Source organism: Podarcis gaigeae (assembly GCF_964106915.1).
Source record: "Podarcis gaigeae genome assembly, chromosome: 8".
NCBI lineage: Eukaryota > Metazoa > Chordata > Lepidosauria > Squamata > Lacertidae > Podarcis > Podarcis gaigeae.
In genome coordinates, this window is record NC_139684.1 from 54574808 (window position 1) to 54595211 (window position 20404).

Below are 20404 nucleotides of genomic sequence, written 5' to 3' on the forward strand. Positions count from 1 at the left end.
GTTGTAGGACAGGCAGAGAAGGGGTGTGGATTGGAACAGCACTCCTTTCATTAGCAGCAAAGCCCAGTTCTCCAAAAGGAAGCAAGGAGGGAAAGCCCTCAGGCTGATTAGCCATAAACTGCAACCTTCCCTTTCACTCCCCAGCAGAGATGGCAGAACCTGACAATTTCAGTTTCTGTCCGTTTCTCATTCCCTCCATCTTATGTCCAGTTCTTCACATTTCCACATCAGTTTGTGATCACAATTATAAAAAACAACAACCAAGAAAGTTGTTGTGAAAATTGACACATTTTGTGTACACACTTTTGCCTGGTATACACATTTCTGCAATGCAATTTTCCATAATATAATCTATTCTTGTATGATGTTCACTGATCTCTGCATGCCTTGCCCTAGTATATACACTCGTTTCTTGGCTGGAAATTAGGCCTTGCAAATTTTGGGAAAGGGCAAATTTAAAAGGATGGCTGTGTTTCGATTCACTCATTGTTCCGAAAGTGCAAATTAAGTGGGTTTGCCTCTAAATGCCAACTGAATAGAATTCCCCCCACGCCTCTCATCCCAAGTGATGTTTCTCTCTCATCCTTTCATGGTACTGAACAATAAAATAATTAAAAAACAGCTTCCATCCTGACCTTTCTGCCCCCTTCACATCTTTTTGAAAAAAATGAGTCCCTTCCTTCACGTACCAAATCACCTGCTCAGAAATCTTGACTCGGCAACTCTTTCAGAACGTTTTGGGTGTTTTTTTTCTTTTGCAACTGCCTACACATGGAGCAATTCTCGTTCTCTTTCTAGATCCCTGCCCCATATTTCAGTAGCATGAAAAATGTGCTAATGTGTACAGAAGTGGCACAACTAAAGACAACAGCAGAAACCTCCGAAGCTGACCAAACAACACTTAAAAGAGCCAGTGTGGAGTGGTGGCTAGAATTCTTGACTAGGAGCTGAGAGACCAGGGTTCCATTCCACACTCAGCCATGAAGCCCACTGCATGATTTTGGGCCAGTCCCTGCCTTTCAGATTAACCTACAGTTGCTGCAAATTGCTGTGAGGATAAAATGTGCAGAGAGGGAGAAGTGTGTCTGCCACCTTGAGTTCCCTCAGAGAAAAAGAAATTATTATTATTATTATTATTATTATTATTATTATTATTATTATTATTAACCTATACTTCGCTTCTCGCAGGGAGGGAGCCGCCAGAAGGCCCTCGAAGCTGGACCTCAGTGTCTGGGCTGAATAATGGGAGTGGACATGGGCTGAAGCCGTTTAGGGCTTTAAAGGTCAGCACCAACACTTTGAATTGTGCTCAGAAACGTACTGGGAGCCAATATAGGTCTTTCAGTTATATGATCTCAGCAGCCACTCCCAGTCACCAGTCTAGCTGCCACATTCTGAATTAACTGTATTTTCCGGGTCACCTTCTAAGGTAACCCCACATAGAGCGCATTGCAGTAGTCCAAGCAATTAAAATTATGTACATGTTCCAACTGTTACAACATTTGTCTTGCCCCTTAGGGCTGAAGTTGGCCAATGCTGGGCAGCCAAGGAAGAAGCAGGGTTTCTCATACCCTTAGCCAGCAGGTGCCTCATCCAACAAGCAGTGTTTCCCAAGCCTTAAAGCTTTGCAATCTCGGTTTAGCTAATCACCAGGAACAGCCAAATAGAGTTTATTTTGGCCATCGGCACCTCCCTTTTCTCTGAGGTTTCTAATAATCCAGCCTGTTTTGGACTTGGCTGTTGATAATAACAGCACTTGAAAATAAAACTGCCAATATTATAACACTGTTAGACAAACCTATATGATGTGACCGGACTCGGAACACTTTATACAGTCCTGTTCTGTTCTCAAAAAGTTTACGTCAGAATTGGAAAAGGAAACAAAAAATGATGAGGGTGATGGAGCAACCCCTGTGAGAGGAATTCTAGTGTTCAGAGAAAGGGAGAAAACCTTCTCTGTATATTTTCTTCAACAGTAATCTAATTAGTACTGAATTTTAACTCCCAAAGAGAGGCACTCATGAGATTCTCACAGAGCTTTGGGAATGCTACACCTTGCCTTGGGGGTAAGGGGAGCCATTTCCTAAATTGTATCAGGCCACAAAATGACTCAGGCTGCACCGCTTCTGCTTCCTTGTCCTCCCATTCAAAACTCTCCCCAGCCATGTGCCCAACCCTCTCCCCTCTGCCCAGATTCTGCTCCTTCAAAAAAGAGCTTTGCATACCTTATCTAAGGGTCACACCAGCTGGGACAATCAGCAGCCACACCTATTGGTTCACACTGATCTGCCCTATTCACATATAAGGGAAGAGTGGGGAATCTAACGTATACCTCAGGGTGGGAAACTCATGACCCTTGCAGTGTTGTTGGACTACAACTCTCATCATCCCCCCCCCAACTCCCATCATTGGCTGCTGAGAATTGTGGGTCCAGTAAGATCTGAAGGGTGACAAGTTGCCCTGTCTTGGTCAAGAGATGCAGGAGGTTGAAGAGAGATTTCAAGATTATCCTAGGCCATAAACCCAGGCAGATGTGCTGGTCCAGGGGGTGGGTGGGGGCATCACAACACTTACTGCGCTATAGTGATTTTGAAAATTATGTTCTAATGAACAAACACAACATCTTCCCTATTTTTACAGCTCATGAAATTGCTGAGTTCAGCTGGCTACAGATGGGATTGTAACGCTGACAGAATATGCCTTCTACCACTTGAACACAGATCTTTACTTTGTGGGGGTGGGAGTTACAAGGTCCCAAGCAACAGGCCGTGCTACCCACATCAGCTTTCATTGCCCTTTTACCTGGTCTCTACCTAAAACCTCCAACTTTGCAAATATATACAAAAACTACCATGTTTCCCCTGGGTGTTGCTCTCTGCCTCACAAAGGAGTCAGTTTTCCCATTTGAGCAAGGGACAATTTTATATCCTCAAAATATGGGGGGGCAGCTTTGTACTTCTCTACCTCAGCTACACAAATAATTCCACCACCACCATGGACACAAGTGTCCCTGAGACTCTGGAGAGGACCAGTTGGTGACCATTTGGTCATCCTATATTTCTCCTTTTATTGTGACTTTATCAATCCCTTCTGATCAAATCTGACAGGATGATCAGGTGCATTTTATAACCTCCTAATTTATGCCTTTTGGCTCAGGATGCATCTGTCATGTTCAGTGTGGCCAAGGACTGGGCTCTTCAGTGAGCAAAACCCGCCAGAACTGATTGCAGATTTTCTGCAGCTTCCCTGCTTGGAGTTGGCGACAGGATTTCATCTCAACTGTCTGCAAGGGCTCCAAAGAGTGGGTGGTAGAGGCCGGGGACCAGGGGAGTGACCAAAGAGAGGGGACTAGTGATGTAGGGGGTGTGGCACAGCCTGCAAAGCAGACGTGAGGGCAGGGGGAAGAGGAAGAGTCAGGGCAGTCTGAGGAGGAGGAAAATGAGCCAGATATGGCTCAAGACGATGCTGTTCTGGCAACAGGCAGGTCAGTCTACGCCTCAACTTCCCCCACCCCACTGTCTCCTAGAACCAGGAGGGGCTTGAAGTGGGAAGAGCAGTGGAGATTTCTGTGCAGGAGAAGTCTCAGATTACAGGTGCATAATCCTTCGGGGAGGGTATATAAGCCGGAAGAGGGGCACGGTCTAAGGCACAGCTGCCTAGTGACTAGAAGCATGTGTGTGCATGCATGTGCAGCCAGAGTACTATGGAAGCTGCTGAAAGTGCTTCTTTTGTCAATAAAGACTTAACTATCAGACACGTGCCTTCCTTAGCTGGGGTGAGCCAAGACATCAATGTCCATTTTATTTTACTTGGTGTTATTATTTTTTAATCTAACTCATTTTAATTGATTCTCCTTTATGCTATTAGACACATTTGGATAGCACTTTTAATGTGCTTCTTACTTTGTTTTCTCTGTGTTGGCCATTGTTTTCTCTGTGTTGGCCAAGGTTTGTTTTGTTTTACCACAGCAACTTTCAGGGGATTCTGAAATCACTGTGCACCTACCAGAGACTAATCCAATTAAGTTGGTCCTGCATTTCATCATCATATTGATGCACCTGCAGACTTTTGGGCTCCAGCATAATTCTGGGCCTTCACTTTCTCACCCACTCCTTGGTTTTGCTTAACATCCTAAAGAGCCAGGTCCTGAGAACTCAAAAGGTGGTATGTTGTTCTGTGCCATTTTCATTTCTCCTTTTGTTTATGTATTGTTTATTATGTTCATAACTTTTATTTTCTCCATTTCGTAACTTTCATAGGTACCACTTAAAACCAGCAGGTAACATCGATGGAGTGGACACTTGCTTCTCAATTTAGGGTGATTCCAGACCATCTCTATTTAGTGGGTGGGATTCAATTGCGCACCAGAGCAATTTCAGGTGGTGCCATTGGAGTGGATTTTGTCTCCCTGTGCAGCAAACCTACTTCCCCCAAAACCTGGACATTTTTGAAGAAGAGTTTGAATTTGATATCCCGCCTTTCACTCCCCTTCAGGAGTCTCAAAGCGGCTAACATTCTCCTTTCCCTTCCTCCCCCACAACAAACACTCTGTGAGGTGAGTGGGGCTGAGAGACTTCAAAGAAGTGTGACTGGCCCAAGGTCACCCAGCAGCTGCATCTGGAGGAGCAGAGATGCGAACCCGGTTCCCCAGATTACGAGACTACCGCTCTTAACCACTACACCGCACTGGCTCTTTTTGCTTAATGCTGCCTCATCTAACCCCTCCCAAAAACAAATCATGATGAGTACTCAATGAACTGGTCATCTAGAGGTGACCTAGAAAAGAGCTAAGTCAGCCACAGAGGGAAAACAAGCAAGTGGGGGGGCAGCCAGGTACACGTGCCCTGGGCCACGGAGGGTAAGCTGGTGGAGGGAGGGGGCACCAGGGATTGGCTGCTTTCTGTTTGAGTTTATAACTTTATTCTAACAAGAATCCCATCCCAGGTCTCAGACACAGCTCAAAAATATTATAAAATTATGTATAGCATATGTAAAGTGGCTAGAAAAATACCCCCCATAATACTAGTAGTGGAATGTTAGAAGATTCAGGAAAGACAAGATAAAGTCCTTCTTCACACAGCACAGAGTTAAGATATGAAACTCCCTCCCACAGGGAGGTCATCTTGGATGGGTTTTTAAGAAGGCATGAAAAAAATTCATGGAGGAGGAGGCTACCAACGGTTACCAGCTAGTGCCAGCAGCCAGCAGCAGGAGGGGCAAGCACATTGGGGAGGGACATGGCCTGATCGCAAGGCTGGGCAGTGAGGGCAGGTTAGCTGCTTGATGTTCCCTCACCCACCTACCTACTTGGGGTGCTGCCACCCAGGTGAAGAGGCCTCCCCCGCCCAGTTCTGGAAAGGAGGCAGCAGGGTCCAAGATCCTGTCAAAGCATCAAGCCTCCTTCCCTAAGCTGGGCAAAAGGTGGCGGTACTGCATAATGTTGCATGCTGCCAGAAAAAAAGCACTGCTATTAGCCATGATGGCTGTGCTCTGCCTCCACGCTTGGAGGCTGCAATGCTTCTGAATAGCACTTTCTGGAAACCACAGGAGGGATGAGTCCTCTTGTGCTCAGATCCTGGTTTCCCAGAGGGATCTGACTGGCCACTGTGAGAACAGGAGGCTGGACTAGATGGTCCATTAGCCTGATCCAACAGGCTCTTCATTCATTCATTCATTCATTCATTCATTCATTCTCTCTTTCTTTGCTTCATACCTTTCACCCAGACTGGGACTCAAGCTGGTTTACAAAAAGAATACGAATCACAAGCAAAATGGGGGGGGGGGGGAAATACCATCATTAAAAACTAATTGAGCACTAATAAAACTAAAACAATATAAAAAGCAATATAAGGGACCCCTACAGACACACATACACTTCTCTTTTCAAGGAAGAGAACCAGGCACCGTTCACATGCTTGCTACTGAAAACTATCCAGAATGACGAAGGAGTGGAGTCAAACACCGTAAATATTGATCCTGGGTCCTGTCAAGTTGACTGAGAGGGTGTGAGGTACAACCTCAGCCCACACTAACACACAAATCTGTGAGTGTTTGAGCTGAAAGAGCAGGCTGCAAGCATGACCAACAATTCATCAACCCTGTTGCAAAAGTGGATTACTCAGCAGCGCTCACTTCTCCCAAAGGGTGTGAGAGGGTGTGTGGCTGCTGCCTCTTTACTGCACAGTTTCTTATATCAAAATTAAATGCATGGTCAGAATGCAGCCAAGCAAATCTAGCTAGGGTTGACAAAGTCCCACAATGGGCAACCGGATGAGCCAGCCGGTGATGGAGAACTTAGGAGGCTGTGGGTTGCAAAACCCCTGCTCTATGTTCCCAGAAATTACTGTAACTAACTTGGAGTTAGGTGAGGTTGCAGATGTCATCTAGAAAGCCCTGGGCTAGGAGGTGCCAACTGGCATCTCTCAAGCTATGGAAGATGGAAGGGAGCTGTTTCCAAAGAAAGGAGAGGCTCAGTGTTGGTGTTTTTTCACCTGCTTTACCCTACCTTCCAGCTGCAGGAACCTCCATAAGGGAGCTGCTTAAGGGATTCTTTGAATTGTCCTTTTAGTAAACTGCACACTTACTTAAATGTTAATATAAATTGAATGAGCTGTTGTTGATAATTAACTTTTCAGTGTTACGGTGCAAGGATATTATGTGTCCTGTTATGTATTGTTATTGTATTTAGGTTTAGGTGTTTTGTGTGAAGGATTGACTGGGAGAACCAGGGCCAGATTTCGGTTTGATGAGGCCCTAAGCTACTGAAGGTAATGGGGCCCTTTATATGTCCAGCTGTCCTTTGCGTGGCGAGTTCCCGCCCCCCACCAAGGATAAATAAAGACACCGGACACCAGAATTAAGGTTAAATGGGTGAATTAGGCCACAACTTTATTGAATTCAGGAATGAGAGGCATTGGCTTAGGCACTGGTCCTATCAATAGGGCAGGCCACGCCCCCCAGCCACCCGATTGGCTGGCTGGGCGGACGACGCGGCCGGGATTCCCCTGCTATCGTGGGGGCTGAGACCAGCCCCCCGCTCACGTGGGGTGGGCGTGAAGCCCGCAACCCCACCTCCTGGCCAGGTCTGGAAGTGGCTTTGTCAACAACAAATTGTCACTGTTTTTTGTGTTGGATATATGCTATATGGTAATTTATGGACCTAATAGGTATCTAAAGCCATTTGCACATAACATAATATGTATTTTATCAAAGTAATTGTTGAACTGAAACATAACTAAGAAGTATATTAACAGTGAAATAATTATTAAGCTCTACCTATATGTAAGTTTTATTTGTTTTTTATCTTATATTTTGGAAGTGTACATCCAGGGGTTTTTTTCCTTTAATTTTTTTGGGGGCCCCAAGAGACTGGGGCCCTAAGCTATAGCTTATACATAAATCCGGCACTGGGGAGACCTGCAAATGATTTGCAGTTAATCTGCAGGGATCCTCTTTTGCCAACACCACCTCTCTCTCTCTCTCCAGACACATTATACGGGTGAAAGGCTGCATCATATCAAATGGACAGGAAGCTTTTGTGTATAGGCACCTGACTCACATAGAGACCGCTTCCTGCATAAGCTCCCCTACCTCAAACATCCAGGCTATTGCATCAAGGACAGCAATGGGACCGCCACAGCCCCTTCACACCTGAATTGCCCCTTAATGCGAACAATGTGGGGGTCAATTCATTTAGCCAACAATGTGAGTTTTCTGGAAATGTTGCAGTAAGCAATCCCTCCAGAGGTTCTTTTCATCGTGCATTCGTGATTACTGGTATTTATGATGGTATTCAAGGTGGTTAGACACAATTCCCTTTTCAATACTCTTTGCACCTGTTTCTGGGCACAAATACAGCTTCACTCCCAGTCACTGCAGTATCCCACAATTTTATGCAGAAAACCTGTCACTTTTCATATTATAGGCTTTCTCGAGGGGAAGGGGAATATTCTGCAGTATGTCACTGATGCAATTATAGTACATCAATGGTGCAATTATACTGGACCATCCACACAACATTGTGCTTTATTAGTTGTTCTGCAATGCTTCCCTAACGTTAGCACATTATTGCCATCTTGCACTGTAGCACAAAGAACGTGCGGCAAAGAAACATTTGTGGTATGAAAAGTGACAGGATTACAAAAAACAACAACAACCATAAATCAGTTTGTGGTTTAAAAAAGAAAAAAGCCAATTCCTTAATATTTTTTGTGCTAACCTCTCTTAATATACACATTTTTGCAAGGCTGATATCCCTAATATAATACCTTTTAACCTTATTTAATCATCAGGGGCACTGTTTGTGGATTGCTCTCCCCTGGAAGGCTTGCCTGGTGCCTTCATTACATATATTTAGACATTAGACAATAACATTCCTCTTCTCCCAGGCCTTGGGCTAATTAAACAATCTATGGCCTTTTAAACTGTGGGAGTATGGTTTTGCTTGTTATTATGGTATGTATTTTTGTGGTTTTTGTATTGTAAACCACCCTGTAATCTTGAAAGGAAGGGTGGTATAGAAATTTAATTAACTGATTGACTGATTGACTGATTGATTTCACTAATATTGTTGTGGATTGTGGTTTTTTTAAAATGCACACTTGTTTTCCTAGATATGCATCTTTCTGCATTGCAAGATTCCCATAAGTACAAATTTCAAAGGAGGCCTGTATCGTTTCCGAAAGAGCAGCTTGGCTTGGCTCAAATGCAATCCAAACCAACCCTCCCCTCGCCTGTCAGCACCAGTGGCGTAGCGTGAGTTGTCAGCACCCGGGGCAAGGCAAGTAATTTGCGCCCCCTAACCCATGGATTTGCGCCCCCTAACCCGTGGATTTGCGCCCCCTAACCCTAACCCCCAGATGTTGCGCCCGGTGCGGCCGCCCCCCCCTGCACCCCCCCGCGCCACGCGACTGGTCAGCACACCTGCTTCCTTCCGCACCTGACTTCTGATGTGTATTTTAAAAATGTGTCTTTGTTTCATTCAGTCGTTTTTCACTGAAAGCGCCCCCTGTGCCGACAGCAGCGTGAGAGCACGCACTCGCAGGCACATGCAAGCATCCTAACTTCTGACTCGTCTTGGCTCTTTCCCCAGAGAATAACCGAGAAGCTCCATTGCAAGGCACCGCCTGAGGCTAGCTGTGCAGCAGCAGGAGGTCCCTGTTTGCTTTCTCTCCTCCCCATGTCACCGCGGAGTGTTTCTCTTGGGTCGGGCTCTGACAAGGGCAAGATAAGGCGATTGTCACCGAGGCCAGTGGCCCCCAGCGCCGCTGGCGAGCCGCTCCCTTGGTGCCAGGCTGTGCTCGGTCTGCCTCCGTGGCTGCTTCCCCATATCGCCTGCCTTTACACATCATCAATGGCATTTCAAAGGGGGAGAGAATAAGAACTCGTTTGTCTGGCTTGGCGCATTCCCGAAACCTCGCTGGACTCGTTCTGCCTGTGGAGGGACAAGGAGAGCCGAGGGGCACGGAAGGAGATGGCGAAGAGAGAGGCGCAGAAGACAAGAGCAGGCAGCCAGGAGGAAGGGGGTCTGAGCCCAGCACCTGCGCACTCCCCGGGAGGTGGCTGAGACCTTGGAGGAGGATGCTTGGGCAACACCTCTAGGAAATTAAGATGCTGGGCTCTTTATTTGCCCTACAAGCAGAGAAATGTGTGGGTGTGTTTAAAAGTGGGGGGAGGCTTTATATGGCTGCCCTGAGCCTCATAAAATGAAGCAAGCTTTGCTTCTACAAACATTGAGAAAGATTGCATTTTGTCCATCATTAGCCAAGAGGTACTGGCCCAAACCTTTTTACACACACACTTTTTAAATTTATGGGTCCTATTGTTAATCATTCCCCCCTGCCTCTTTTATAATAATTCAAATCTTTTACATCTCCATTATATCCAAAATTCAGAAGTAAACTGCAAGTGTTATTCCAATCCTAATAAGAATTTTAATCAGAATCAGAACATGGTACTGGCCCAAGTCTTGCTGCCATCCTTCCACTTCTGGATTAAATCCCTCGGTTTTCCCAATGACTGACATCATCTAGATTTGCTCCCTCTCTGCTAAGTTTCTTATTTAATCTGTATGGCAGAGTTACACACTTTGCAGGCTCAGAACAAGAGGCAGCCATCAGCAGCCCCTCTCCTCCAGGCAGCCATCAGCAGCCCCTCTCCTCCTTCTTCCTGTGGGAGCGAGTTCCATAGTTTAACTATGTGCTTGCATGAAGGAGGGCTTCCTTTTCACTGTCGCACAGAAGTGCGGTTGCCTCATCCTTGTGCCTCGGGCCCCACTGCAAAGCTACCTTGGTGCGCTGAGACAAGCAGACAGCTAATTCTGTCCCAGAGGAGGGAGGGACTGACTGAGGCTCCCAAAAGGCCCTGGAGGGGAACAAAGGCCCTGTATTACCACACATGGATTTTAGAGAAAGGTGCTTTGCCATGTGCTCTTGCCTCACTGAGTACAAGCCTTCATAAAGACCTTGGCCATAGGTCAAGTTGCTGCTGAAACTTGCTCCTAAACATGGCAGTAGCGTCGGTCCACCCATGAGGTGGACAGAAACACCTGCCTCAGATGGTGAGATGCCATGGGGCAGTGTCCCTATAAGCGGCCCATCCCCAGCAGCAGCAGCTGGTAAGCAAGGCGTCGGATGGCGAAACAGGGAAGGCCACACCTGTATGATAGATAAATCATTACACAGGAGGTATAAAGCACCTATTCTGTCCACACACAAACAGTTCAGAAAACACACATTTCTCCCAGAATTGAGCATCAACAACTGCTACCGTCCCCACATTATATTGGCATGCTTCTTGAGCTTGAGTCAAATCAAGGATGTATATGCCCAAGTCTCCTAGAAGGAGCACAGGAAGTCTTCTTTGAGCGTCAGCCATAATAATATCAGAAGAGCTTTGTGGATCAGCCCCAAGCAACCTGTTCTCACAGTGGCCAACCAGATACCTGTGGGGAATTAGCAAGCAGGGCCCAAGCACAAGGGCAGCACTCTGCCTTCCTGTGGTTTCCAGCAACTGGTGTACTCTAGCCACTCAAGGATTCAGAGCAGGGGAAGAGGAGCCTGAGGTGACCTCCTAATTTCCAGCATGACCCCAAGCCCCAGAGCAGCCAGCAGCTCTTCCTGGCATGGCTGCAAGTACTTCCAGGTCAGGCTTGGATTTTTGCTCGACCAGAACTTTGCTTTGCCTGGAGCGAAAGTCCCGTCCCAGCTGTACTCCTTGCTCCTTGGGACAGACCACTTAGCTCCCCCAACTCAGTACTCTTCTTAGCTACCCTTGACCTCAACTCCTGTCCCCTCTAGAACTTTCAGGGCAGGACTTTAGAGGTGGAGATCAAGGGCACTGCTCAGCAGAATGAGGGCCCCCAAATGCAACAGGCCTGGCTTGCACATTTTGAGAAAGCAAAAGAAGACACACGACAATCTAAAGACCACTGTCCCCCCATAAAAAAGTCTATTAAGTCCAGAGTTCCACCACAACCCCTGGTCCCCCAGTTCAGAAAGCATCCCCAGTTCCATGATCTGGCTCACCACCACCTCAGCTTTAGCCCACCTGTGGATCTGGCACCCCATGCCATCAGGCATGCCAGTCCCTCCCTGGCTGCTTTTCTTCCGGTCGCACAAGCCACAGGTAAGCATTCCCACACCAGCAAGGGACTGACCCCAAACCCAGGTGCTTCTTGGTGGTGGCACCCACCCTGTGGAACGCCCTCCCATCAGATGTCAAGGAGATAACTAACTATACAACCTTTAGAAGACATCTGAAGGCAGCCCTGTATAGGGACGGTTTTAATGTTTAATGTTTTATTCTGTTTTTATATATGCTGGAAGCCGCATAGAGTGGCTGAGGCAACCCAATCAGATGAGCGGGGTACAATTGTTGTTGTTATCATCATCATTATTATTTTTATTTGCAACCTAGCTTTCCAAACCGCAAGGCCCCTTGGTGCTTGGCCACAGGTCTTTTCAGAAGTCAGGTCTTCACACCAAGGCCCCAAATGCAGCGCTATCCATTCAATGCAAGGGCATCTTAACAAACCTTGAAAATTCCCTGCAGGAGGAACACAACACTTCTGCTGCCTTTTCCTAAACCTCAACATTTTTTCAAGAGTGGGAGAGAGGACATAATACCCACCGATGGGCAAGGCCTTAAAAGACTGGTCAGACTCAAAGAAACTGCCCTCCAAGCCTCACCCACCCACTTGGCATGGACCACTTGGCCATATTGCCTTGGGCGGGGGACAACACCAACAAGGTTGTCCCACACCTTGCACTTCTAGGCTCATTTCTTTTCATTTTCTAGGAACAACAGGGGTAGGGAGGGAGAGCCCTCCTCTTGTGCTCAGGTGGGGCTTGCGGGTTTTAGGGTTGCCATATTTGAAAAAGTGAAAATCCGGACACAAAGGTTGTTGAGTTTTTTACCTATTTTTTAGGGAAATCGCCAAATAATTAACACTTCCAATATGGACTGCCATGTGCCTGGGTTTTCCTGGACATTTCAGCCGCTTTTTGAAAATTCCACCCAGACACCATTTTTGACAGACAGATCCCAGCTATGTCTGGGAAATTCCAGACACATGGTGATCCTAGCAGGTTTCCTCTAATGGGCATCTGATTGCCTTTATGAGGAACAGGGTGCAGGACTAAGTAGGCCAGAGTTCTGATCCAACAGGGCTTTTACGATGTGTCAGGGGTTCAGAAGGAGAGACACAGGAGGGGGAGCAAATGGAGAGTGAGGAGGAGGAGTACGAGGGGGGCGCAGGCAGTGACAATGGCCAGAGTTATTCCACAAGCCTCTCTAGCGAATCGGAGGACTCACAGAAGGGAGCGCCGGTGGCCAGAGCGAGGGGGGCTCCAGGGGGGAAGCCCCAGGAGGAAGGGGCTAGCGGGGAGTCCCTGAGCAGCAGTTGGAAATCAGGACCAGCTTCTCCACCAGAGCGCAGTGGGGAGGGGGAGTCCCAGGAGTCGGGACCAGTGTCCTCACCACCAGAGGGAGGAGAGGAGTCAGGTTTGGCAACGCCCACATCAGGAAGCGGGGAAACGGTCAGAAGGAAAGTCACCGGCTGGGCGCGCGCGCCAAGTTCAAATGTACAGGAGCGCGGCACAGCGGGGAGCCCGGAAAGGGAGCCAGGTCCTAAAGCCCGCCGGAGGGAGGGGCAAGACTCAGGAGGCTCCGCGTCAGAGGAGTCCAGGAAGGAGGGAACCCCAGAGGGCAGAAGGACCCAACGCAGGAAAGAGCAGCGCAAGAGGTGGAGCCGGGCTAGAATCTTAAACTGGTGTGGGTGGAGCAGTGAGTCAGAGGGGACTTAGCCGGTCTAGCGTTAAGACGTGGGTCTGCGCGCCCAGAGCTTGGAAATGGAAACTAAACTTCAGTAAAGACTTTTGTATATAACATCCACCGGGCGTAGGTCCTCTGTGAGCTGGGACCTAGCGGCAGTCCTGACACGATGTTTTAATCAAAGTTTTTCAGAAGCTCACACCTTCCGCTAATGAATTAATATGGAAAGTAACGCTCAAGAAAATAACTCCTCCCTGCTGCAAGATTGCAATTGATTTCCATTTGTCGTGCATTTTTATGTTGCAATGTAACATCCTGGGAAACTGAACAAATGCATTTAAAACAAAAGCACCTAAGATTCCAATAGTTGGTTTTGCATCTGTGCACACCTGTTGTTTCAAGTCAGCAAGCTCAGCTTTAAAATCGCCCGGCTGGGTCTTCCACAGACAGCCCCACCATGCTGTCCTTTCTCAGAAACCTGATTAAGTCGGGGTGGGGGAGCAGGTGGAGGGGAGTGTGTAGCTTTGCAGGGGAGCTCAGCCCAAGCCTGGGAGGCAAAATATCCCAGATAATCATTAGCAGCCCAGGCCTGGCCATGCTGGCTCATACAAAGGTGCTTCCTATTTGCTCCGGCATCCAGCTTGCAGGTGGATCCCTCCACTGAGCCCCACCTTTCACCTGTGCCCTAAAGACAACCAACACTACATTAACCAAGAGGACGAGCTGCATAGCAGCAGGTTACTCTGTCCCCATTTTTTCACAAACGTATACAAAGATAAATCTGCCCCAGAAGGCTGCAGACTTGAGCAGAAAAATCAGTGTGTGGGTGGGTGGAGAAAGAGCCATTTTCTCAGATCAAAATCACACACCAAAATGATCCTCTCCTTTGTTTTGCTGCTTTTGTGTAAAATAAAAACTCGTGGTGGTATGTTTTCTTTGTGTGGATGTTTTCATGCACCCTCCCAAAGGTTATCGTGGCAAGGGGACTCTCTCACTGAGCAAAGCCGTCTAGGGAGGGTGATCTTCAGCAGGAAAATGAGGAGAGCGGAAAGCACCAAGCAGAAGAATGCTGGTCTTCTACTCAAAAGGGCAGCCTCGCTGGGGAGCTACTTCTCTTTCCTGCGAAACACATACACTGTGGCAAAGTTTATCTCATCATTTCAGTCATGGCCCTAAGAGGCTGAATACTTACTAAGGGACTAGGGACATGATCTGCAATAGGGAGGAGAGACAAGGAGATAAGCAGCATCATGCATTACATATTGTTTCATAAGCACCACTCCTTCATGACAGCAGACAGTCATTGTTTTCAAAAATGCCTTCCTTGCACACACCCCATAGACGTTGGCAAATCAGAGGTGCAGAACGGGGGGGGGGTGGGGAACCTCACTCGCTGTGCAAGCGCAAGCACATGGCCCAACAGAATCAGACAAAAAGCCTCTCTGGTGCATGGAGGGAGGACCTCCGAATATTGCTTGACCACTATCCCCAACCATCAGCCATGTTGATGGATCTGGGGTGGGGTGAGTGACAGCAGCGGGATCAGGGAAGGCCTTTTGAGATTCCTAACCCTTCGGCGCATTACAAGCTGCCCAGGTGAGTTCCACAAGTTAGTTAAGCACCAACCATAAAGTTTCCCAAGGGCACAGGAGGTGCCCTCCGCCCACCCTTGCTGACGGCATCACAATCTCTGCACTTGCCAACGCCTCTCCTGATCAAGGAATGTCCTGCTTAGAGCTACTGTCACCAGAGGAGTGTGCAATCTAGGTACAGCCAAGCCCAGCTGGGTTTTCAAGCCCCAACTGGAGTTCTAGGGCTGCATTCGGGAGGGAGGGTTGGGCTAGATGACCCCTGGGATCCCTTCCAACTCTACAATTCATGTAGCTGTTTGGGGGTTTTTTCCACGGCACCTCACCTCACACAACACACACCTGTGTTACATTATATCCAAGCTTTCATATGACACAAAAGCCTCTTCTGGAACTGCAACTTAGTGCAAGTTTGGTATTCCGTGTCATTTGCTTCCAGAAACAATCCATTTGCAAGCAACATGGAAATAAGCACCAAACTTGCACTCCACTCCACTATAGTTCCGGAAGAAGCACATGAGAAAGCTCAAATAAAATGTGGAAATAAACAGTTAGGGAAATGTTTCAAAAATGGAATGATCAGCCTTGTAAAAGCGCATTCCCGCTCCTCACCTGCAGCATTGCTCAACCAGCACACACAAACACACCCCATTGGGGAAGGAGGCAAGACAGCCCCGGCACAGGCACTGCCCACTGCCAGTAAACCTGCCTGCTTCAACACAGGGCTCTTCCAGGATTGTGAAAGATGCACATCCAGCCACACTCAAATTACAGGAAAGCCAGATGGGGGTCAGGCCAGGCCAGACCAGACCAAGCCAGTCAAGCCCCCAGTTGCCTTTTGGGATACTCACCCGTTTAGCTCTTGCTTCTAGGAGTGGGGGACCACAATTTGGCTGAACTGGAGGGAAAATAATGGCTAGATTGGAGGGGAAATATCAAAGGATGGGGAAGGGGGGGAGGGTTCATTCTGCCCCCTCAGCCTCCCCCTCCACCATTCAATGACAGCACAACTATGGGTGTAGCCAGTGGGTGGGGAGAGCAGCTACCACCCCACTAAATCAAGTAAATAAATAAAAATACTTAACTAAAAGTAGAAATCGTAAGAAGATTTTGAGAGATTTTTCTGAACACTTGGGGTCAAAAGAATGTAACAACTGTTGTTGAGACATTTCGTTTCGAATCTGTTAGTAGACAGAGCCGGACAGAGGATGATGAGGGATGATGCCCTCCCCCTACAAATCCTGGCTACAGCTAAGAGCAAAACTGAACTGCTCATGTTCCCTCAGCTGATGGTTCCACCTTGGTGTACCTGGGGCAACAGGTGCTGCTACACAGACACCCCACTGCAGTGATGGTGGGTGTGATGATGCCCCCAGCTCGCTGAACACCTGTGGACGTGCCTGGCAGCCACAACTTGGCTTTCCAGGCTACCCAGAGATAGACACACCCACCCCTTGTTTTTCTTCATGCACTCCCCTACTCAACATCCACAAAGGAAGAGTATATTTAATTATGTCTGGGGTTTGTAATCCGCGCGCCCGTCCCCGCCCCACTGATTAACCCCTCGGAAAGAACCAACTGCCCGCCGGCGGCGGCTTTCCCGGTTGGATTCCTGCCTGCCCCGTAGCCAAGAGTGGAGAACGCTTTCGAGGAGGCGCCCGCGTTACCTCTTGCTGCTGCTGCTGCTGCTGCGCGCCGTCGTCGTCGTCAAGGTCGCCCACGTAATACTGCTCGAGCCAGCGGCGCGCGTTCTCCGAGTGCCGGTGCGGCGGTCCGTCCAGCTGGGCGCTCACGTCGGTGCCGGCCCGCTGGAGGAGCAGCTCGGGTCCGCCCGGGTGGAGCCGCACGAAGGCTGACAGGTCGTAGACGCGGCGGGGGCCCACCAGCACCAGGCACTCGCCGGCCGCGCAGCGCTGCTGGATCTCAGCGCGCGTGTGCCCGCGGGGCTGCTGCGGAGAAGGAGCCATGGCTGGGCAGCGAAATCCTCGAGGGCGGCGGCGGCGGCGGCGCAGCAGTTCTTCCGACGGCTTCCACAGCACTGAGCCAGGCACCTGCTCCTCCTCCTGCTGCTGCTGCTGCTGCCCAGGCTTCCCAAAGAGTACCGTACTTAAGCCAGAGGCGCGGACACGCCCCGTCCCGTTGGTCTCCGGGCGCCACGCAGCGCCGCGCTTGCCGCCTTGCTCCCTCCCCACGCCCATCCACCTTCCCACTAACCGAGGATGGCGACCAAAAGCCACAAGGTTACAACATTGGGAACCTTTTCGTTTCGGGGCGAGACGGAGCACCCATGATGGGCAGCGGGGTGGGCGGCGGAACTTGGCGACGTTCTAAAAGAAGTTGAAACAATTTGTGCGGGAGCGGAGAAGTTTTTCTCCCCCACAACACCAGCCAACGAAGCTGGGGAAAGTCGGGGGGTGGGGAGAAAAGGGTTTTTTTTTCCGGAACATAAACTATGGCACTCACTCCTGCGGGAGGCGGAGAGAGACACCAAGCTGGAGGGCTTTAAAAGAGGAGGAGACAAATTCCTGGAGGAGAGGACTCCCAGTGGCTACTAACTAGATGATTGTGCTCTTCCTACATGGTTGGAGGCAGAGAAGCTTCTGAAGTTGCTGGAACCATCGGTGGGGAAAGTGCTCTTGGGTGCTATTTGGGCTTTCCCCACAGGCATCTGGTTGCGGCCCCGCCCCCGCCCCCAGCGCAGGTGGAAAAATGCCTGCAGGTCTTCCAGGACTCACAGCCAAAATGATGATGACGATGATGATGATATATTATTTGTACCCCGCCCATCTGGGCAGCTTCCAACAAAGAATAAAAATACATTAAAATGTCACACATTAAAAACTTCCCTGAACAAGACTGCCTTCAGATGTCTTCTAAATGTCAGGTAGTTGTTTATCTCTTTGGGAGGGCATTTCACAGGGTGGGCACCACTACTGAGAAGGTCCTCTGCCTGTAGCTTTGCTTCCCTGTAGCTTTGCTTGACGCAGTGGGGGAACCGCCAGAAGGCCCTCAGCGCTGGACCTCAGCATCCGGGCAGAACGATGGGTGTGGAGATGCTCCTTCAGGTATACTGGGCTGAGGCCGTTTAGGGCTTTAAAGGTCAACACCAACACTTTGAATTGTGCTCGGAAACATACTGGGAGCCAATGTAGGTTTTGGTGGCCGCCCCCAATGAACAATCTAGCTGCCGCATTCTGGATTAGTGGTAGTTTCCGGGTCACCTTCAACGGTAGCCCCAAATAGAGCGCATTGCAGTAGTCCAAGCAACAGATAACTAGAGCATGCACTACTCTGGCGAGACAGTCTGCAGGCAGGTAGGGTCTCAGCCTGTGTACCAGATGGAGCTGGTAGACAGTTGCCCTGGATACAGAATTGACCTGCGCCTCCATGGACGTCTGTGAGTCCAAAATGACTCCCTGGCTGCGCACCTGGTCCTTCAGGGGCACAGTTACTCCATTCAGGACCAGGGAGTTCTGCACACCAGCCCGCCCCCTGTCCCCCCAAAACAGTACTTCTGTCTTGTCAGGATTCAACCTCAATCCATTAGCCGCCATCCATCCTCCAACCACCTCCAGGCACTCACACAGGACCTTCACCACATTCACTGGTTCCAATTTGAAAGAGAGGTAGAGCTGGGTATCATCTGCATGTTGATGGACACCCAGTCACAACCCCCTGATGACCTCTCCCAGCGGCTTCATGTAGATGTTAAAAAGCATGGGGGAGAGGACGGAACCCTGAGGCACCCCACAAGTGAGGGCCCAGGGGTCTGAACACTCATCCCCCACCACCACTTTCTGAACACGGCCCAGGAGGAAGGAGCGAAACCACTGTATGACAGTGCCCCCAGCTCCCAGCTCCTCTAGACAGTCCGGAAGGATGTTGTGGTCGATTGTATCAAAGGCCGCTGAGAGATCCAGCAGAACTAGGAAATAGCTCTCACCTTTGTCCCTAGCCACATGGAGCAATAGACTGGCCCGTGCATGGGCTAACCCAGCCTTCCGCAACCCGGTACACTTCGTATGTTATGGACTGCAACTCCATCACCCTTAACCATTGACCATGCTGCTGGGAGTTATAGTCCAAAACATCTGAAGGTGCCTGGTTGCGGAAGGCTGGACTAACACAACACTTTGGACCCACCTAACAATCTATATGACCAATCCACTATCCACTGGTGTTTTGTCTGATAGGCTGGTCCTGTCTAGTGGCATCCCAGGAGGACTCATTCCCCATCCTCCTCCTTATCCTCCTTATCCTCCTCCCCCTTACTGTAGGGTTGCCATATGTCCAGGAAATCCAGGACATGTCCTCTTTTGGGGGGCCTGCATGCCCATCTGGGTTTTATTTTACAGTTTTAAGTAAATGTCTGCGTAGGGGGGCATTAAACAATTGTGTGCATGCAGACCGCTCAGGTTCAGGATTGTTCTCAGGCGACCTGGGCTTCATCTCTGTCTTGGGCTCTGACATGGACATCTTGGGCTTTGTTTCGGGCTCTGTTTCAGGTGTCTCTGGTGCGGGCTCGCCAACATCCCAACTTTTTTTTGTCCAGTTTTTTACCTCTGAAAATATGGCAGCCTCCACCTTGCTGCCTCATCTGCCCTGATAGTGGCACCCATCCCACTTGTGTGCCCTGAGAGGCCTGCTTCCTTACTGTACAGGGTCCCTGAGTGAGCAGAGGAGAAGACAGTGGCCCTGAGCTCATGAAGCTTGCTGCCGGCCCTCCTCACAGTCCTATGGCTAGCTGATTCTATTAGCATAGTCTCCAACTGCCCTGAAAATGCTGGGATCGTCACAGAAACCCTTAAGCCATGTGCAGGCAAACTAAGGCCTGGGGGCCAGATGCGGCCCAATCGACTTCTAAATCCAGCCCGCGGACACAGTGGCGTAGCGTGGGAAGTGCAGGGGGGGCCGGCCGCACCGGGCGCAACATCTGGGGGGGGGCGCGCTCGCACTCGCAGCTCTCTGCCCCTACTTAAATCCATGGGTTAGGGGGCGCAAATTACTTGCCTTGCCCCGGGTGCTGACAACCCACGCTACGCCACTGCGCGGACGGTCAAGGAATCAGCGTGTTTTTACATGAGTAGAATGTGTCCTTTTATTAAAATGCATCTCTGGGTTATTTGTGGGGCCTGCCTGGTATTTTTACATGAGTAGAATGTGTACTTTTATTTAAAATGCATCTCTGGGTTATTTGTGGGGCATAGGAATTCATTCATCGCCCCCCACATATAGTCTGGACCCCCCACAAGCTCTGAGGGACGATGGACCAGCCCCCTGCTGAAAAAGTTTGCTGACCTTAAGCTGCCATGGCTTCTCTGAGAGCCAGTGTGGTGTAGTGGTTGAGAGCGGTAGTCTTGTAATCTGGGGAACCGGGTTTGTGTCTCCGCTCCTCCACATGCAGCTGCTGGGTGACCTTGGGCCAGTCACTCTTCCTTGAAGTCTCTCAGCCCCACTCACCTCACAGAGTGTCACAGAGAGGAGAATGTTAGCCGCTTTGAGACTCCTTAAAGGGAGTGAAAGGCGGGATATCAAATCCAAAC

General features: G+C 49.3%; 1 protein-coding gene across 3 annotated transcripts in view; it reads right to left on the reverse strand.

Moving 5' to 3' along the window:
• The window catches only part of FA2H (fatty acid 2-hydroxylase), a 67647-nt gene extending 50400 nt beyond the window's left edge, over positions 1-17247 (reverse strand). Inside the window, exon 1 of one of the 3 annotated variants that reach the window (XR_014567271.1) lies at positions 16529-17247. Coding sequence is in view for 2 of the 3 variants with exons in the window: in XM_083751481.1 (XP_083607607.1) it covers positions 16529-17059 (531 nt within the window). In the remaining variant the exon portion in view is untranslated. The remainder of the gene's footprint in view (positions 1-16528) is intronic. The other 2 variants (XM_083751481.1, XM_083751482.1) reach the window with 2 other exon arrangements.
• Positions 17248-20404: the final 3157 nt, after the last annotated feature.